Source organism: Heterodontus francisci, chromosome 16, assembly GCF_036365525.1.
Source record: "Heterodontus francisci isolate sHetFra1 chromosome 16, sHetFra1.hap1, whole genome shotgun sequence".
Lineage (NCBI taxonomy): Eukaryota > Metazoa > Chordata > Chondrichthyes > Heterodontiformes > Heterodontidae > Heterodontus > Heterodontus francisci.
The window spans coordinates 102965565-102982439 of record NC_090386.1 but is presented as its reverse complement, the minus strand read 5'-3'; the positions used below and the strand labels follow the sequence as shown (position 1 = coordinate 102982439).

The window sequence follows — 16875 nt, the reverse complement described above, 5'->3', positions numbered from 1 at the left end:
CCCTCACTCTATCCCCATAGCCCTGCAACTTTATTTCCCTTGTGTCCATCCAATTTCCTTTTGAATTTGTTGATTGTCTCTGCTTCCTCCATTCTCACAGGCAGCGTGTTCCAGGTCATTACCATAAACTGTGTAAAAAAAAAAAGTTCCTCCTCACATAGAATGGTTACAGCACAGGAGGTCATTGGGTCCATCGTGTCTGTGCCAGCTCTCTGCAAGAGCAACTCAACTAGTCTCACTCCAGGTGCCTTTTCCCTGTAGCCCTGCAATTGTTTTCTCTTCAGATAATTATCCAATCCCTTTTGTTATGGCCAGGTGAGAAAGGGGTCTAGGGTTCCATCTCAGCCTTCATCTGGTCTTACCGTAACAGGGTTTAATTTTTAACACACCATTTTTTTTTAGCTCCCCCTTAGTGAATCCTTGTTCACTAGCTTCTGATTATAAGGCAAAGAAACTAGACAAACAGGTTTTCTCAGGTTTAAAAAAGGTTGAACTTTATTAAACTTAAACTCTAATTCAGTTAACGCCTACGGATATACAACATGCCCACACTAGCATGCATATGCGATACACACATGCAGATAGAGACAGAAAAGAGAAGAAATAAAGTGGAAAAGCTTGAGGCAATATCTGAAGATGGTTTTGGTTACTATTCTTTGAGCTCACCGTAAAGTCTTTGACTGTAGGTAGATCTTGCTTTTCGTTGAGGCCCAGTATTCTTCTTAAATCTTCTTCAATGGAGGAGACTTTTCTCTTTTGAAGTTCATGTGTCCTCAGTGGGTCCAGAGGCTTGTGAGAAAGAGATGGGAGCAGACAGGAGAGATCTTCTCACTCCAGGAGCAAACAGTCTTTCTGAGTTCAAAAACTCTGTGGCTAGTTCAAAAAACCCTAGATCAGCCAGTTAGTCATGTGACCAGCTGGTTTAACCAGTCCTAGCTGTTGTGGATTGTATCACCTTAGCCGTCTGTGGTATGCTCTTCCTTACATCTTCAATGTCTGGTGATCAAAATTCATTGTGGGTTGAATGTGTCAGGGAATGGTCCTGTTAGTATGCAAATGATATTTTAGCTAAGTGTCTGGCAGCCCTTGTAACAGGCCTTCTCTTCTTCCCAGCAAGTTTAAAATCAATGTTCATATGACAAAATTAATATGCCTCATTCTTGGCAGGTGGGGGCCTGCATTAGAGGCCTGCTTTAGGTCAGGAAAAAGAACCCGACCGAATCATAGCGGACCCAAGCCCAACCCGGCCCAAGCCCCTCCAATTGTGCCCCAAGCCCGACCTCACCCGACCCCGCCACTACTTGGCCCAACCCAAGCCCGACCCGACCAGCCGTTTAGTTACCTTCTAACTGGGAAGCTCCTCGAAGCTGCAGCGCATGCGCGATGATGTCATAGTGACATTACTCACTCACTGTGCAGACTCAGTTTCGTCCCGGACCCCCAGCTCAGGTAAGTTTTTTTATTTTTAATACTTACCAGCAGAGCACTTACTGTGTGTGGCTGGCCCGACCCGACCCGACTCAATCTGGACTCGGCCTGACCCGACCCGAGCCCGAAGGCCGGCCCCGGAAGATGGGCCCAACCCGACCTGAATCCGACACACGTCGTTGGGTCTGCCTCCACCACACTTTAAGGCAGTGCATTCCAGATCCTAACCACTCACTGGGTAAAACAGATTTTCCTATTGTCGCCATTGTTTCTTTTGCCAATCAGCTTAAATTGGTTCCAGATCCTTCCGCCAATGAGAACAGATTCTCCCTGCCTACTCTGTCCAGACCCCTCATCATCTTGAACACTGCTATCAAATCTCTTAATCTTCTTTTCTCCAAGGGGAACAGCCCCAGCTTCTCCAATCTATCCACATCAGCGAAGTTCCTCATCCCTGGAAACATTCTGTGAATCATTTCTGCACTCTTTCTAAGGCCCTAACTTCCTTCCTAAAGTACAGTGTCCAGAATTGGACACAATATCAACATCCTGGGGGTTACCATTGATCAGAAACTGAACTGGAGTAGCCATATAAATACCGTAGCTACAAGAACAGGTCAGAGGCTAGGAATCCTGCGGTGAGTAACTCACCTCCTGACTCCCCAAAGCCTGTCCGCCATCTACAAGGCACAAATCAGGAGTGTGATGGAATACTCTCCACTTGCCTGGATGGATGCAGCTCCAACAACACTCAAGAAGCTCGACACCATTCAGGACAAAGCAGCCCGCTTGATTTTCACCCCATTTACAAACATTCACTCCCTCCACCACCGACGCACAGTGGCAGCAGTGTGTACCATCTACAAGATGCACTGCAGCAACGCACCAAGGCTCCTTAGACAGCACCTTCCAAACCCATGACCTCTACCAACTAGAAGGACAAGGGCAGCAGTTGCATGGGAACATTATCACTTGCAAGTTCCCCTCCAAGCATCCTGACTTGGAACTATATCACCATTCCTTCACTGTTGCTGGGTCAAAATCCTAGAACTCCCTTCCTAATAACACTGTGGATATACCTACCCCACATTGACTGCAGCGGTTCAAGAAGGCAGCTCACCACCACCTTCTCAAGGGCAAGTAGGGATGGGCAATAAATGCTGTCCTAGCCAGCAATGCCCACATCCCATGAATGAATAAAAATAAAGAAAAAAATACTCCAGTTGAGGCCACACCAGTGTTTTATACAGGTTTATCATAACTTCCTTGTTCTTGGAATCTATGCCCCTATTTGTAAAGCCCAGAATTCTGTATGCTTTATTAACCGCTTTCTCAACCTGCCCTACAACTTTCAATGATTTGGTATATATACTTCCAGGTCCCTCTACTCCTGTACCCCCTTTAGAATTGTACCCTTTAATTTATATTGCCTCTTCTCGTTCTTCCTACCAAATGAATCACTTCACACTTTTCTGCATTAAATTTCATCTTCCATTTGTCTGCCCATTCCATCAGCCTATGTCCTCTTGACGTTTATCACTATCCTCCGCACAGTACACAATATTTACAAGTTTTGTGTCATTCACAAATTTTGAATTTGTGTCCTGTACATCCAAGTTGAGATCATTACTTATATCAAGAAATGCAGGGGTCCTAACACCGACCCTGGGGGAACCCCACTATATTCCTCCAGTCTGAAAAACAACTGTTCACTGCTACTATAATAAAAGCAAAATACTGCCGATTCTGGAAATCTGAAATAAAAACAAGAAATGCTGGAAATACTCAGCAGGTCTGGCAGCATCTGTGCAGAGAGAAGCAGAGTTAACGTTTCAGGTCAGTGACTCTTCTTCAGAAGTGATGAAGGGTCACTGACCTGAAGCGTTAACTCTGCTTCTCTCTGCACAGATGCTGCCAGACCTGTCGAGTATTTCCAGCATTTCTTGTTTTTATTTAGTTCACTGCTACTCTCTGTTTCCTGTCACTCGGCCAATTTTGTATCCATGCTGCTCCTGTCCCTTTTATTCTAAGGGCTGTAACTTTGCTGGCAAGCCTGTTGTGTGGCACTTTATCAAATCCCTTTTGGAAGTCCATGTATACTGCATCAACAGCATTACCCTCATCAAAAAACTCAAGCAAGTCAATTAAACACAATTTGCCATTAACAAATCCATTCTGGCTTTCCTTAATTAATCCACATTTGTCCAAGTGACTATTGATTTTGTCTGAATTATCATTTTTAAAAGTCTTTCCACCACTGAGGTTAAACTGATTGGTCTGTAGTTGCTGGGTTTGTCCTCACATGACTTTTTGAACAAGGGTATAACATTTGCAATTCTCAAGTCTTCTGATACCACCCCTAAATCTAAGGGGGAATTGGAAGATTATGGACAGTGCCTCCACAATTTCCACCCTTATTTCCCTCAGTGTCCTTGGATGCATCTCATCTGGTCTTGGCGAATTATCAACTTTAAGTACAGCCAGCCTACCCTAATACCTCCTCTTTGTCAACTTGTACAAAGAACAAAAAACAGTACAGCACAGGAACAGGCCATTCGGCCCTCCAAGCCTGCGCCGATCTTGATGTAGTCCATCCAATGTCTCAATTACCCCATCTTTCACTATGACTTGGGCAGCATCTTCTTCCTTGGTAGAGACAGATGCAAATTACTCATTTTGAACCTCAGCCATGCCCCCTGTCTCCATGTGTAAATCCCCTTTTAGGCCCCTAATTGGTTCCACTCCTCCTTTTACCATCCTTTACTATTTATATGCCTATAGAAGACTTTTAGATTCCCTTTTATGTTAGCTGCCAGTCTCTTCTCATACTCTCTTTGCTTCTCTTGTTTTCTCACTTCCCCTCTGATCTATATTCAGGCTGGTTCTCAATTGTATTATCCACCTGACATCTGTCACATGCATCCTTTTTCTGCTTCAACTTAGTCTCAATCTCCTTCCTCATCCATGGAGCTCTAGATCTGTTTTCCCTACCTTTCCACCTCGTGAGAATGTACCTTGACTGCACCCAAACCATCTCATCTTTAAAGGCAGCCCATTGTTCAGTTAAAGTTTTATCTGCTAGTCTTTGATTCCAATTTACTTGGACCATATTTTTATTTTATTTAGAGATACAGCACTGAAACAGGCCCTTTGGCCCACTGAGTCTGTGCTGACCAACAACCACCCATTTATACTAATCCTACATTAATCCCATATTCCCTACCACCTACCTACACCAGGGGCAATTTACAATGGCCAATTTACCTATCAACCTGCAAGTCTTTGGCTGTGGGAGGAAACCGCACACGCTCACAGGGAGAACTTGCAAACTCCGCACAGGCAGTACCCAGAACTGAACCCGGGTTGCTGGAGCTGTGAGGCTGCGGTGCTAACCACTGCACCACTCTCAACTCAGTTGTTCTCACTCAATTGAAGTTGTCTGTCCCCCAATTAATTATCTTTACAAAGAACAAAGATAATTACAGCACAGGAACAGGCCCTTCGGCCCTCCAAGCCTGTGCCGATCCAGATCCTCTATCTAAACATGTCGCCTATTTTCTAAGGGTCTGTATCTCTTTGCTTCCTGCCCATTCATGTATCTGTCTAGATACATCTTAAAAGACGCTATCGTGCCCGTTTCTACCACCTCCGCTGGCAACGCGTTCCAGGCACCCACCACCCCTGCGTAAAGAACTTTCCACGCATATCCCCCCTAAACTTTACCCCTCTCACTTTGAACTCGTGACCCCTTGTAATTGAATCCCCCACTCTGGGAAAAAGCTTCTTGCTATCCACCCTGTCTATACCTCTCATGATTTTGTACACCTCAATCAGGTCCCCCCTCAACCTCCGTCTTTCTAATGAAAATAATCCTAATCTGCTCAACCTCTCTTCATAGCTAGCGTCCTCCATACCAGGCAACATCCTGGTGAACCTCCTCTGCACCCTCTCCAAAGCATCTACATCCTTTTGGTAATGTGGCGACCAGAACTGCATGCAGTATTCCAAAGGTGGCCGAACCAAAGTCTTATACAACTGTAACATGACCTGCCAACTCTTGTACTCAATACCCCGTCCGATGAAGGAAAGCATGCCGTATGCCTTCTTGACCACTCTATTGACCTGCGTTGCCACCTTCAGGGAACAATGGACCTGAACACCCAAATCTCTCTGTACATCAATTTTCCCCAGGACTTTTCCATTTACTGTATAGTTCACTCTTGAATTGGATCTTCCAAAATGCATCACCTCGCATTTACCCTGATAGAACTCCATCTGCCATTTCTCTGCCCAACTCTCCAGTCTATCTATATTCTGCTGTATTCTCTGACAGTCCCCTTCACTATCTGCTACTCCACCAATCTTAGTGTCGTCTGCAAACTTGCTAATCAGACCACCTATACTTTCCTCCAAATCATTTATGTATATCACAAACAACAGTGGTCCCAGCACGGATCCCTGTGGAACACCACTGGTCACACGTCTCCATTTTGAGAAACTCCCTTCTACTGCTACTCTCTGTCTCCTGTTGCCCAGCCAGTTCTTTATCCATCTAGCTAGTACACCCTGGACCCCATGCGACTTCACTTTCTCCATCAGCCTACCATGGGGAACCTCATCAAACGCCTTACTGAAGTCCATGTATATGACATCTACAGCCCTTCCCTCATCAATCAACTTTGTCACTTCCTCAAAGAATTCTATTAAGTTGGTAAGAAATGACCTTCCCTGCACAAAACCATGTTGCCTATCACTGATAAGCCCATTTTCTTCCAAATGGGAATAGATCCTATCCCTCAGTATCTTCTCCAGCAGCTTCCCTACCACTGACATCAGGCTCACCGGTCTATAATTACCTGGATTTGCCCTGCTACCCTTCTTAAACAAGGGGACAACATTAGCAATTCTCCAGTCCTCTGGGACCTCACCCGTGCTTAAGGATGCTGCAAAGATATCTGTTAAGGCCCCAACTATTTCCTCTCTCGCTTCCCACAGTAACCTGGGATAGATCCCATCCGGACCTGGGGACTTGTCCACCTTAATGCCTTTTAGAATACCCAACACTTCCTCCCTCCTTATGCCGACTTGACCTAGAGTAATCAAACATCTGTCCCTAACCTCAACATCTGTCATGTCCCTCTCCTCGGTGAATACCGATGCAAAGTACTCGTTTAGAATCTCACCCATTTTCTCTGACTCCACGCATAACTTTCCTCCTTTGTCCTTGAGTGGGCCAATCCTTTCTCTAGTTACCCTCTTGCTCCTTATATATGAATAAAAGGCTTTGGGATTTTCCTTAACAAAAGGCTTTGGGATTTTCCTTAACCCTGGATTGTTCCTTGTCCTTTTCCAGAGTTAACTTAAACCTCAAGATGCTATAGTCACTGTCCCCTAAATGTTCCCCTTCTGGCATTTGATTCCCATGACCTACCTCATTTTCCAAAACTAGATCTTGCAATGCTTCCATGTTCCTTGGACTGGAAACATCCTGATGTAGAAAATTCTCCTGAACACACTCTAGATATTCTTACCCCTCTCGGCCCTTTACGCACTTACTATCCCAGTATATATTAGCATAATTCAAGTCCCCCATTATAACTACTTTATAATTTTTGCACCTCCCTGTAATTTCCTTGCAAATTTGTTCATCTATAACTTTCCCACTAGTTGGTTGGCATCCTTCCATCTACGAAAGATGATGGACACGCAGCAAACAATCTATTTAAGTGGGATGTCTTCTCTTGGTGCACCTTTGTTGACGGCTGTGAAGGCCAGTCCTTAACAGGCAGTTTCTGCCACAGGTGCTGCATGTGAAGCTGCCAAGTGACGCTGTGAGTTGTGTTTTTGGCATTGACGTCTGTTGCCAAGCTGCTGTAGCAAAGGGTTATCATGGTACTGCACACCAGTCCATAGGATGTGTCACCATTTCCCTCTTTTGCCAGCTAGTGAGTCCCAAGTGAGATAGTCGACATTTAGGGTTTTTATGTCATACTTGCAAGCATCCTTGAAGTGGAGCTTTGGGTGCCCCACTGGTCGTCTGGCCCCGGCTACCTCACCATACAGAAGGTCCTTAGTATGTGACCTCCTTCCATCCTGTGGACTTGTCCGATCCATAAAGCGGCGTCTGTTTATTTAGTGCCAACACACTTAGGAGTTCTGCCTTTGACAGCACTGCCACATTTGTGATTTTTGACCTGCCAGGATATACCCATATATCCTGCTTTTTTTTTCCCCCCATATATCCTGCTGCCGCAGACAGCAAAGATGGAAATTGTTGAGCTTCTTTTCCTGGTAGCTGTAAGGCGCCCATGTTTCACAGCCATGCAGCAAGGTGTTGAGCACACAGGCCTCATAAGCCATGAGCTTGGTCCATGCGCATTTCGCAAGTCAGCCAAAGGGGGTAGCTGCTTTCCCTATGTGTGTATCGAGCTCTCCATCAAGGGACAGATTGTCTGTCCCTGTGGATCCAAGGTAGCAGAATGTGCTAACCACTTCCAGTGAGATGTCATTTAGTGTGATCAGGGGCGGAGATGCAACACCTTGTACCATGTTTTCTTGACGCTTACAGTCAAGGTGAACAAGTTATAGGCAAGGGAGAGACAGTCCATGAGCCTTTGTAGCTGAGTTTCCATGTCAGTGACTGACGCAGCATCATCAGTGTAGAGGAGTTCGCTGATCAGGCGAAATGTGTATTTGTCTTTGCTTTCAGCATCTATATCTTTCCCGCTAGTTGGTGGCCTATAGAACACACCCGGCAATGCTATGGTACCTCTATTGTTTCTTAGCTCTAACCAAATAGATTCTGTCCTTGACCCCTCTAGGATATCCTCTCTCTCCATGGCTGTAATGTTCTCCTTTATCAATACCACTACCCCTCATCATTTCCTTCCATCCCTATCTTTCCTGAACACCTTGTATTCAGGAATATTTAGTACCCAGTCCTGCCCTTTTAAACGTCAGGTCTCTGTTGTCGCTATGACATCGTATTTCTACATGCTTGCAGCAACCTTATTTACCACAGTCCATGCATTCCTGTACATGCACAGTAAACTTAATTTAGACCTTATTACATTTCCTCTTACTCTGACCCCACTTAATACCTTACTATTTCCTACTCTAGTGCTCTCCGTTTCTTCCAGTTCTCAGTGCACCTTGGTTTTCCTCTCTATTATTACCTACTGGTTCCCAAGGCCCTGCCAAGTTAGTTCAAACCCTCCCTAATAGCACAGCAAATCACACAGAAGGATATTGGTCCCAATTCTGTTCAGGTGCAACACATCCGGCCTGTACAGGTCCCAGCTCCCCAGATCTGATCCCAATGTCCCAGGAATCTAAAGTCCTCCCTCCTGAACCATCTCTCCAGCCACGCATCCTCCTATTTCTGTACTCACTTGTGCTTGTGACTGGGAATAATCCGGAGATTACTACCTTTGAGGTTCTGTTTGCTAGTTTCTTTCTTAGCTCACTAAACTCTGCCTTCAGGACCCATCCCTCTTTCTGCCTATGTCGTTGGTACTGATATGAACCATGACCACTGGCTGTTCACCCTGCCCCCTCAGAGTGCTCTGCAGCCACTGGCTGTTCACCCTGCCCCCTCAGAGTGCTCTGCAGCCACTGGCTGTTCACCCTGCCCCCTCAGAGTGCTCTGCAGCCACTGGCTGTTCACCCTGCCCCCTCAGAGTGCTCTGCAGACACTCATTGACATTCTTACCCTGGCATTGGGGAGGCAACACACCACCCTGGATTCACATCTGTGGCCACAGAAATGCCTGTTTGTTCCCCTAACTATTGAATCCCCTATCACTATTGCTTTTCCAATCTTCCTCCTACCCCCTGTACAGTTGACCCAGCTGTGGTGCCTTGGTCTAGACTCTGGCTGCACACCCTGATAGGAACCATCACTTTCACCAGTATTCAGAACTGAATATTGGTTGGTGAGTGAGGTGCACTCAGGGGACTCCAGCACTACTGCCTGGTCCTTCTTGACTGTCAAGTGGTCACCCATTCCCTCTCTGCCTGTATACCCTTAATCTGTGGGGTGACCACATCTATAAACATTCTATCCACAAAACTCTCAGCCTTGTGGATGCGCTACAGCGATGCTAGTTGCTGCTCAAGCTCTGAAATTGGGAGTTCGAGCTGCTGCAGCTGACAACACTTCCTGCACATGTGTTTGTCCAGGACATGAGAAGTGTCCTGGAGTACCCTCATGGAACAGGATGCGCACTCCACGGATCTGAGCTGCCCTGCCAAGCCTCTATTTATTAGACTAGTAAACTTACTACTTAAATCAAAAAAGTCTCACCACCTACTCACCAATCAGTTGCTTTCCCTGTGTTGACTGCACTTTATTTTATAGCGAGGTTAACTAAAATGTTTTACTTAAGCCTTATTATCTAAAACATTTAGATTATAATTTACTGAAAAATTCTGACTTCTTCAGTGTTCCTATCCTATTATTTTTTTTTTAACTTAATCCCTTAAATCTGATTGATTAATTGAGCACAATTATCAAATTTGCTTTAGTTTTTATTCTAATGAGTCCAACAAGTCTTATTTTCTAGCTGATTAGTTTAGATTAAATTAAAAGTTTACGGGTGCACGCACCCTGGCCAGCTTTCTGATTCCCCGCGCTCTCTGTTGATTGTGATGTCAATCTGAAGTCATTGTCGATTTTTTTTTTCTGTGTTTGATTTGGCTCCGAATCCTCGCTCTGCTCCCACTCCTTTACTTCTGGCCTCTGATCACTTGGCGTGCTTGTATCTCTTATATCCGCCCCCCCCCCACCCCCGTATCTCTTGCCCAAAACTGTAAATCTGTATCCCATAGTCTTTGTGCATTCAGCTAATGGGAACAGCTTTACTTTGTCTACCTTACCTAAGCCTGTTATTATCTTGTACACCTCTATCAAATCTCCTCTCAATTTCCTTTGCTCCAAGGAGAACAACCAAATTAACTTTGTAGCTAAAATCCCTCATCCCCAGAACCATTCTGGTAAATCTCCTCTGCGTTCCTGACTCTAAAATATATTCTTCTAAAATATTTCTGCCAAATACATTCTGGAAATTCAGTTTTCCAATTGAGTTGTTCTCCTTCTCCCAGTCGATAAATTCCCCCACAATGTTTTTACTGCATGCTTCCCTGATGACACTCCCCACAATTGCACTGCTATTGCAAGGCTTGTAGATGACCCCTACCTAATGCCCCACCTCCCATTCTTTCCCTCACAATTTTCTCATGTTCATTGAATGCATTCACATGCAAATCAGCTTAAAATTCAGGGAAATTTAAAAAACAAATCAAAACAGGAACAATTCTTACCCATTAGATGTGGGTCATTGGGCATCTTGAATATTTTACTGTTGACTTTCACTTCCTCAATCCTGTATTCAGGCTCCGATAATTGTAAATCTTTACACAGTTTTGCTAATATCTGCGAAGGCTTCAGGCAGTCACGCCACGCATTGTAACCTTGACTATAATTCAGACAGAAAAAAAACAATCAAACCATGGGTGAGAAACCCCTTTCACTTTTGCCGCTTGGCCTGATGCCTGCTCAAACTGACATATGAACATACAAACTAGGATCAGGAGTAAGCTATTTGGCCCTTCGAGCCTGCTCCGCCTTTCTCTAAGATCATAGCTGATTTGTTTGTGGACTCAACTCCACTTACCTGCCTAGCCTCAAAACCCTTTGACTCCCTTGTTTGTCAAGAATCTGTCTACCTCTGCTTTAAAAAACATTCAATGACCCTGCCTCTACGGCTGTCTGGGTAAGGAAGTTCCACAGACTATTGACCCTCAGAGAAAAAATTTCTCCTCATCTCTGTCTTCAATGGGAGACGCCTTATTTTTAAACTTTGCCCCCTAGTTTTAGTCTCTCCTACAAAATGAGGGTCCCTTTCCTCAGTGGCCCAAAGCACAAAACTGCCCCAGGAACACGGGAACAGGAGGAAACCATTTAACCCCTCAAGCCTGCTCTGCCATTCATTTAGATCATTACTAATTAGTATTTTAACTCTATTTTCCCACTTCTGTTCCATATATCTCAATATCGATACCTAATAAAAATCTACTGACATCACCCGAAACTAGTAAATTGATTGGCCGGTAAGTGCATCGTGTAAAGGACATTGTGTTAATAGCTAGTTTAGGACACCAGAATTAGGGTAAATCTATAAAAAGGTCTAACACTTTAAAATAAAATAAATAAAATATAAAATAAAGACAGAAAAGATAAAATAATTCAAATAAATACCTAAAACACATATCTTTGTAATTAAGAAAGGTATAACTTTAGTTGTAGGTGGTACTAGCATTTAATAAGCACAGTAAATTCTACTATACATAGGAATTATTCTAAGTTAATTAAGACAGTAATTAAAGTAAATTAACTAATAGCATAAGTAACAATGACAGGACAGGTGTTATGTTGCAGCTGTGGTATGTGGGAGCTTTTGGATGCCAAGGGAATCCAGGACAAGCACGTCTGCAGAAAGTGTAAGCAGCTAGAGGAATTCTGGATCAGGATTATTGACCTGGAAGCCAAACTGCAAACACTGCGCAACATAAGGGAGGGGGAGAGATACCTCGACACTTTATTCCGGAAGGCAGTCACAGCTCTTAGAACAGGGTCATCTGTTTTGGGCTGCAGGAGGATATGACTGTGAGTGAGGCAGGTAATGGGACCAAGCAGACAGTAGTGGAGGAGCTTCAGACTTTGCAATTCTCAAACAGGTTTGAGGTGCTGTCAACCTGTGTAGATGAAAGGGAGGACTGCAAGGTGGATGAGCAGACTGGCCATGGCACTGTGGTAGAGAAAGCCATTTAAATGGAGGGAGAAAAAATGAATGTAGTGGTAGTAGGGGATAGTATAGTGAGGGGGATTGACACTTCTCTGTGTAGCCGAGAGCATGAGTCCAGAAGGCTGTGTTGCCTGGCCGGTGCCAGGGTTCACGACATCTGCTCAGAGCTAGACAGGAACTTGGACTGGGAGGGGAAGGATCCAGTTGTCGTGGTCCATGTAGATACCAACAACATGGGTAGGACTAGGAAAGAGATTCTGTTTAGACAGTATGAGGAGCTAGGCACCAAATTGAAGAGCAGAACCTCAAGGGTAATAATTTCTGGATTACCTGAGCCACGTGCTAATCAGCAGAGGGCACATAAGATTAGTGAAATGAATACGTGGCTCAAAGACTGGTGTGGGAGAATTGGGTTTCAGTTCATGGGGCGCTAGCAGCAGCACTGGGGAAATTGGGGGCTGTACCGTTGGGATGGTCTGCACCTAAACTGTGCTGGGACCAATGTTGTAGCAAACCATATAACTAGGGAAGTAGAGAGGGCTTTAAACTAAACAAGCAGTTGGGGGGGGGGGGGGTGGCGGGGTTAGGGATCAAGCCTGGGTAAATGTAGCAAATCAAGTGGTAGAATTAAGGCAGGAGAGCAGAATAGTAATATGGGAACTGAAGGTCAGAGAGTGGCAGGAAGGGACAGAGAAAAAAACCTAAGAACACACCAACAGTTGAGACCAGATGTTACAATGATAACAAAAAGACAAAGCTAAAAGCTCTGCATCTGAATGCATGTAGCATTCATAACAAAATAGACGAACTGATAGCGCACATTGAAGTAAATAAATATGATCTGAAGGCCAGTACGGAGACGTAGCTGCAGAATGACAAGGATTGAGTCCTGAATATTATGGGGTGTATGACATTCAAGAAGAATAGGAAGCTAGGTAAAGGTGGAGGGGTAGCACTATTAATCAAGGATGGTATTGGTGCAATAGTTAGAGATTACCTCTATTCAGGAGATCAGGATGTAGAATCGGTTTGGGTGGAGATGAGGAATAGTAGGGGAAAGAAGTCACTAGTGGGAGTGGTCTACAGGCCCCTGAACAGCAATCACAATGTAGGATGAAGTATACAAGAAGAAATATTGGGTGCTTGTGATAAATGGACGGCAATAATCATGGCTGATTTTAATCTACATATAAACTGGAAAAATCAGATTGGCAATAGTAGCCTGGATGAGGAGTTCATAGAATGCTTTCAAGATAGTTTCTTAGAGCAGTTCGTTCTGGAATCAACCAGTGAGCAGGTTATATTAGACTTGGTTTTGTGTAATGAGACAGGATTAATTAATGACCTCAGAGTAAAGGCACCTCTAGGTAGCAGCGACCACAATATGATTGAATTGTACATCTAGTTTGAAAGAGAGAAGAGTGAGTCTAAGACTAGTATTTTAAACTTGAATAAGGGCAACTATGTGGGCATGAAAGCTGAGCTAGCTGAAGCGAACTGGGTTACTAGGCTAGGAGATAGATCAATAGAGAAGCAGTGGCAGACATTTAAGGGGATATGTCATAACACTCAGAATAAGTATATTCCTACTATAAAGAAAAATTCTTAGGGGAGGGCCCACCAGCCATGGTTAACTAAAGAAGTAAAGGAAAGCATCAAACTTAAGGAAAAGGCATATAAATTGCGCAAAGATGAGTGGCAGTTCAGATGATTGGTTAGATTATAAAGAACAGCAGAGAATGACTAAAAGGTTTATCAGGAAAAAGAAATTAGTGTATGAGAGGAAGCTAGCTAGAAATGTAAAAACAGATAGCAAGGGTTTCTAAAAAAAGTTAGTAAAGTGAGTGTTGGTCCTCTAGAGAGTGAGAATGGGGGGCGAATAGATAATAAAGAAATGGTGGATGGATGCAATGAACAAATATTTTGCTTCTGTGTTCACTATAGAGGATACAAAAAATAATCTGGCAATAGCTGTAAATCAGGAGGTGGAAGGAAGAGAGAAACTTGGTAAAATTACAATCGCCAGGGAAGTGGTACTGACCAAACTGATGGAGCTGCAGGCTGACAAGTTCCTGGGTCCTGATGGGCTTCATCCTAAGGTCTTAAAAGAGGTGGCTAATGAGTTAGTAGATGCGTTGGTGTGAATTTTTCAAAATTCGCCAGATTCTGGAAAAGTTCCATCAGACTGGAAAGTAGCAAATATAACCCCTTTATTCAAGACGGGGGGGAGGCAGAAAACAGGTAAGTATAGGCCAGTTAGCTTGATGTCTGTCATGGGGAGGCTTTTAGAATTGATTATTAAGGAGGTTGTAGCTGCGCACTGAGTACAAGAGTTGGGACGTCATGTTACAGTTGTACATAACGTTGGTTAGGCCACATTTGGAGTACAGTGTGCAGTTCTGGTCGCCGCACTACAGGAAAGATGTGATTAAGTTAGAGAGGGTGCAGAAAAGATTCACAAGAATGTTGCCTGGTTTGGAGGGCTTGAGTTATAAAGAGAGATTGGATAGGCTAGGTCTGTTTTCCCTGGAACGAAGGAGGCTGAGAGGGGACATGATCGAGATATATAAAATTATGAGAGGCATAGATAGCCAGAGTCTGTTTCCCATGGTAGGGGTGACTAAAACTAGAGGGCATAGATTTAAGGTGAGAGGGAGGAGGTTTAAAGGGGATCAAAGGGGTAATTGTGGGTATCTGGAATGAGCTGCCAGAGGAGGTGGTGGAGGCAGGAACAGTAGCAACATTTAAGAGGCATCTGACAGGTACTTGAATGAGCAAGGCATAGAGGGATATGGAATTAATGCAGGCAGGTGGGTTTAGTATAGATAGGCATTATGGTCGGCATGGACGCAGTGGGCCGAATGGCCTGTTTCTATGCTGTACGACTCTATAACTCTATGACCACATTTCGAATCCTGTGTGCAGTTTTGGTCTCCTTATTTCAGGAAGGATGGAAATGCCTTGGAGGTGGCTCAGAGGAGGTTTACTAGATTGATACCTGAAATGAGCAGGTTGTCTTAGAGGAAAGTTTGGACAGACTGAGCTTGTTTTCACTGGAGTTTAGAAGAGTGAGGGGAGACTTGTTTGAAGTTTATAAGATCCTGAACGGTCTTGATAAGATGGATGTGGAAAAGATGTTTCCTCTTGTGGGTGAGTCCAGAGCTACAGGGCACTGTTTTAAAATTAGGGGTCACCCTTTTAGGACAGAGATGAGGAGAAATGTTTTCTCTCAGAGAATTGTGCCACTTTGGAACTCTCTGCCTCAGAAGATGGTGGAGACGGGGTCATTGAATATTTTTAAGGCTGGGTTAGATAAATTCTTGTTGGACAAGGGAATCAAAGGTTATCAGGGGTCGATGGGAGTGTGGAATTCAAGATACAAACAGATCAGCCATGATCTTAATGAATGGCGGTGCAAGCTCAAGAGGCCGAATGGCCTACTTCTGCTCCTAATTTGTACGTTTGTATGATCTCAGCCTCAAAAGTTGAAATTGATCCCCAGCATCCACAGCTTTTTGGGCGAGAGAGTTCCAGATTTCCACTATCCTTTGTGTGAAGAAATACTTCCTGACATCACCCCTGAACAGCCTAGCTCTAATTTTAAGGTTATGCCCTCTTGTTCTGGACTCCCCCACTGGAGGAACTGATTTCTCCCTATCTACCCAGAACTAGTCATCTTCTGCCACTTAGAATACCTGCTCACTATCCCGACTCTCTGTCTCCTGCCAATCAGCCAATATTCTAACCCGGTCAATAATATGCCTTCAATTCATGAGTTAACAGTCTCTTATGAGGGACTTTATTAGGTGCCTGAAAGAAGTCCGTATAAATAACATCCATCGACATTCCCCTGTCAACTACTTTAGTCACCTCTTCAAAAAATTCAATCAGATTCATCAGTATGGCCTACCCTTTACAAATCCCATGCAGACTCTCTCTGATCAGCTGAAACTGTTCAAGGTGTCCAGTCACACTATCCTTAATTATAGACTCTAGTAATTTCCCGACAACAGACGTTAGGCTAACTGGTTTATAATTCCCTGTTATCCCCCTCTTACCTTTCTTGAATAGCAAAGTGATATGCACAATTTTCCAATCTATAAGAACAGTTCTCGAATTGAAAAAAATTTGGAAGATTATAGTTAGGGTATCTGCAACGTTCTCACCCACTTCCTTTAAAACCCTGGGTTGGAAACCATCTGGTCCTGGCAATTTGTCACTCTTTATTGCCATTATTTTCTTTTTTACTGTTATCTTGCTTACGGTAATTTTGGTGAGTCCCTGTACCTGATTCAATATTAGTTTCCTTGGGAATTCTGGCATGCTGACCTCTTCCTCAACTGTAAATACTGATGCAAAGTAATTATTCAGTATGTCCGCCATTTCTTTATTTTCATTGGCAATATCACCGTCATCAGTTTTCAAAGGGACCACATTGTTCCTGACCACCCTCTTTTTCCTTGTGTCATCATAAAGTCCTTTGTGTTGACTCTGATATCCCTTGCAAGTTTCTTTTCATACTCCTTTTTGTAGCTCTTACTATTGGTTAAGTCACCCTTTGCTACTCTTTGTATCTTTTCCTTGTGCCAGGATCTTTGCTTTTTTGTATGTTTTTTCTTTTAGTTTTATGTTGTCTTTTACC

The 16875-nt window shown here is 43.9% G+C and overlaps 1 protein-coding gene across 1 annotated transcript in view; it reads right to left on the bottom strand.

The window, feature by feature from the left end:
* LOC137378425 (fer-1-like protein 4) overlaps nucleotides 1–16875 on the bottom strand; it is a 518691-nt gene that overhangs the window by 65904 nt on the left and 435912 nt on the right. The window contains 1 exon segment of the mRNA XM_068048756.1: nucleotides 10750–10904. Coding sequence (XP_067904857.1) covers nucleotides 10750–10904 — 155 coding nt within the window.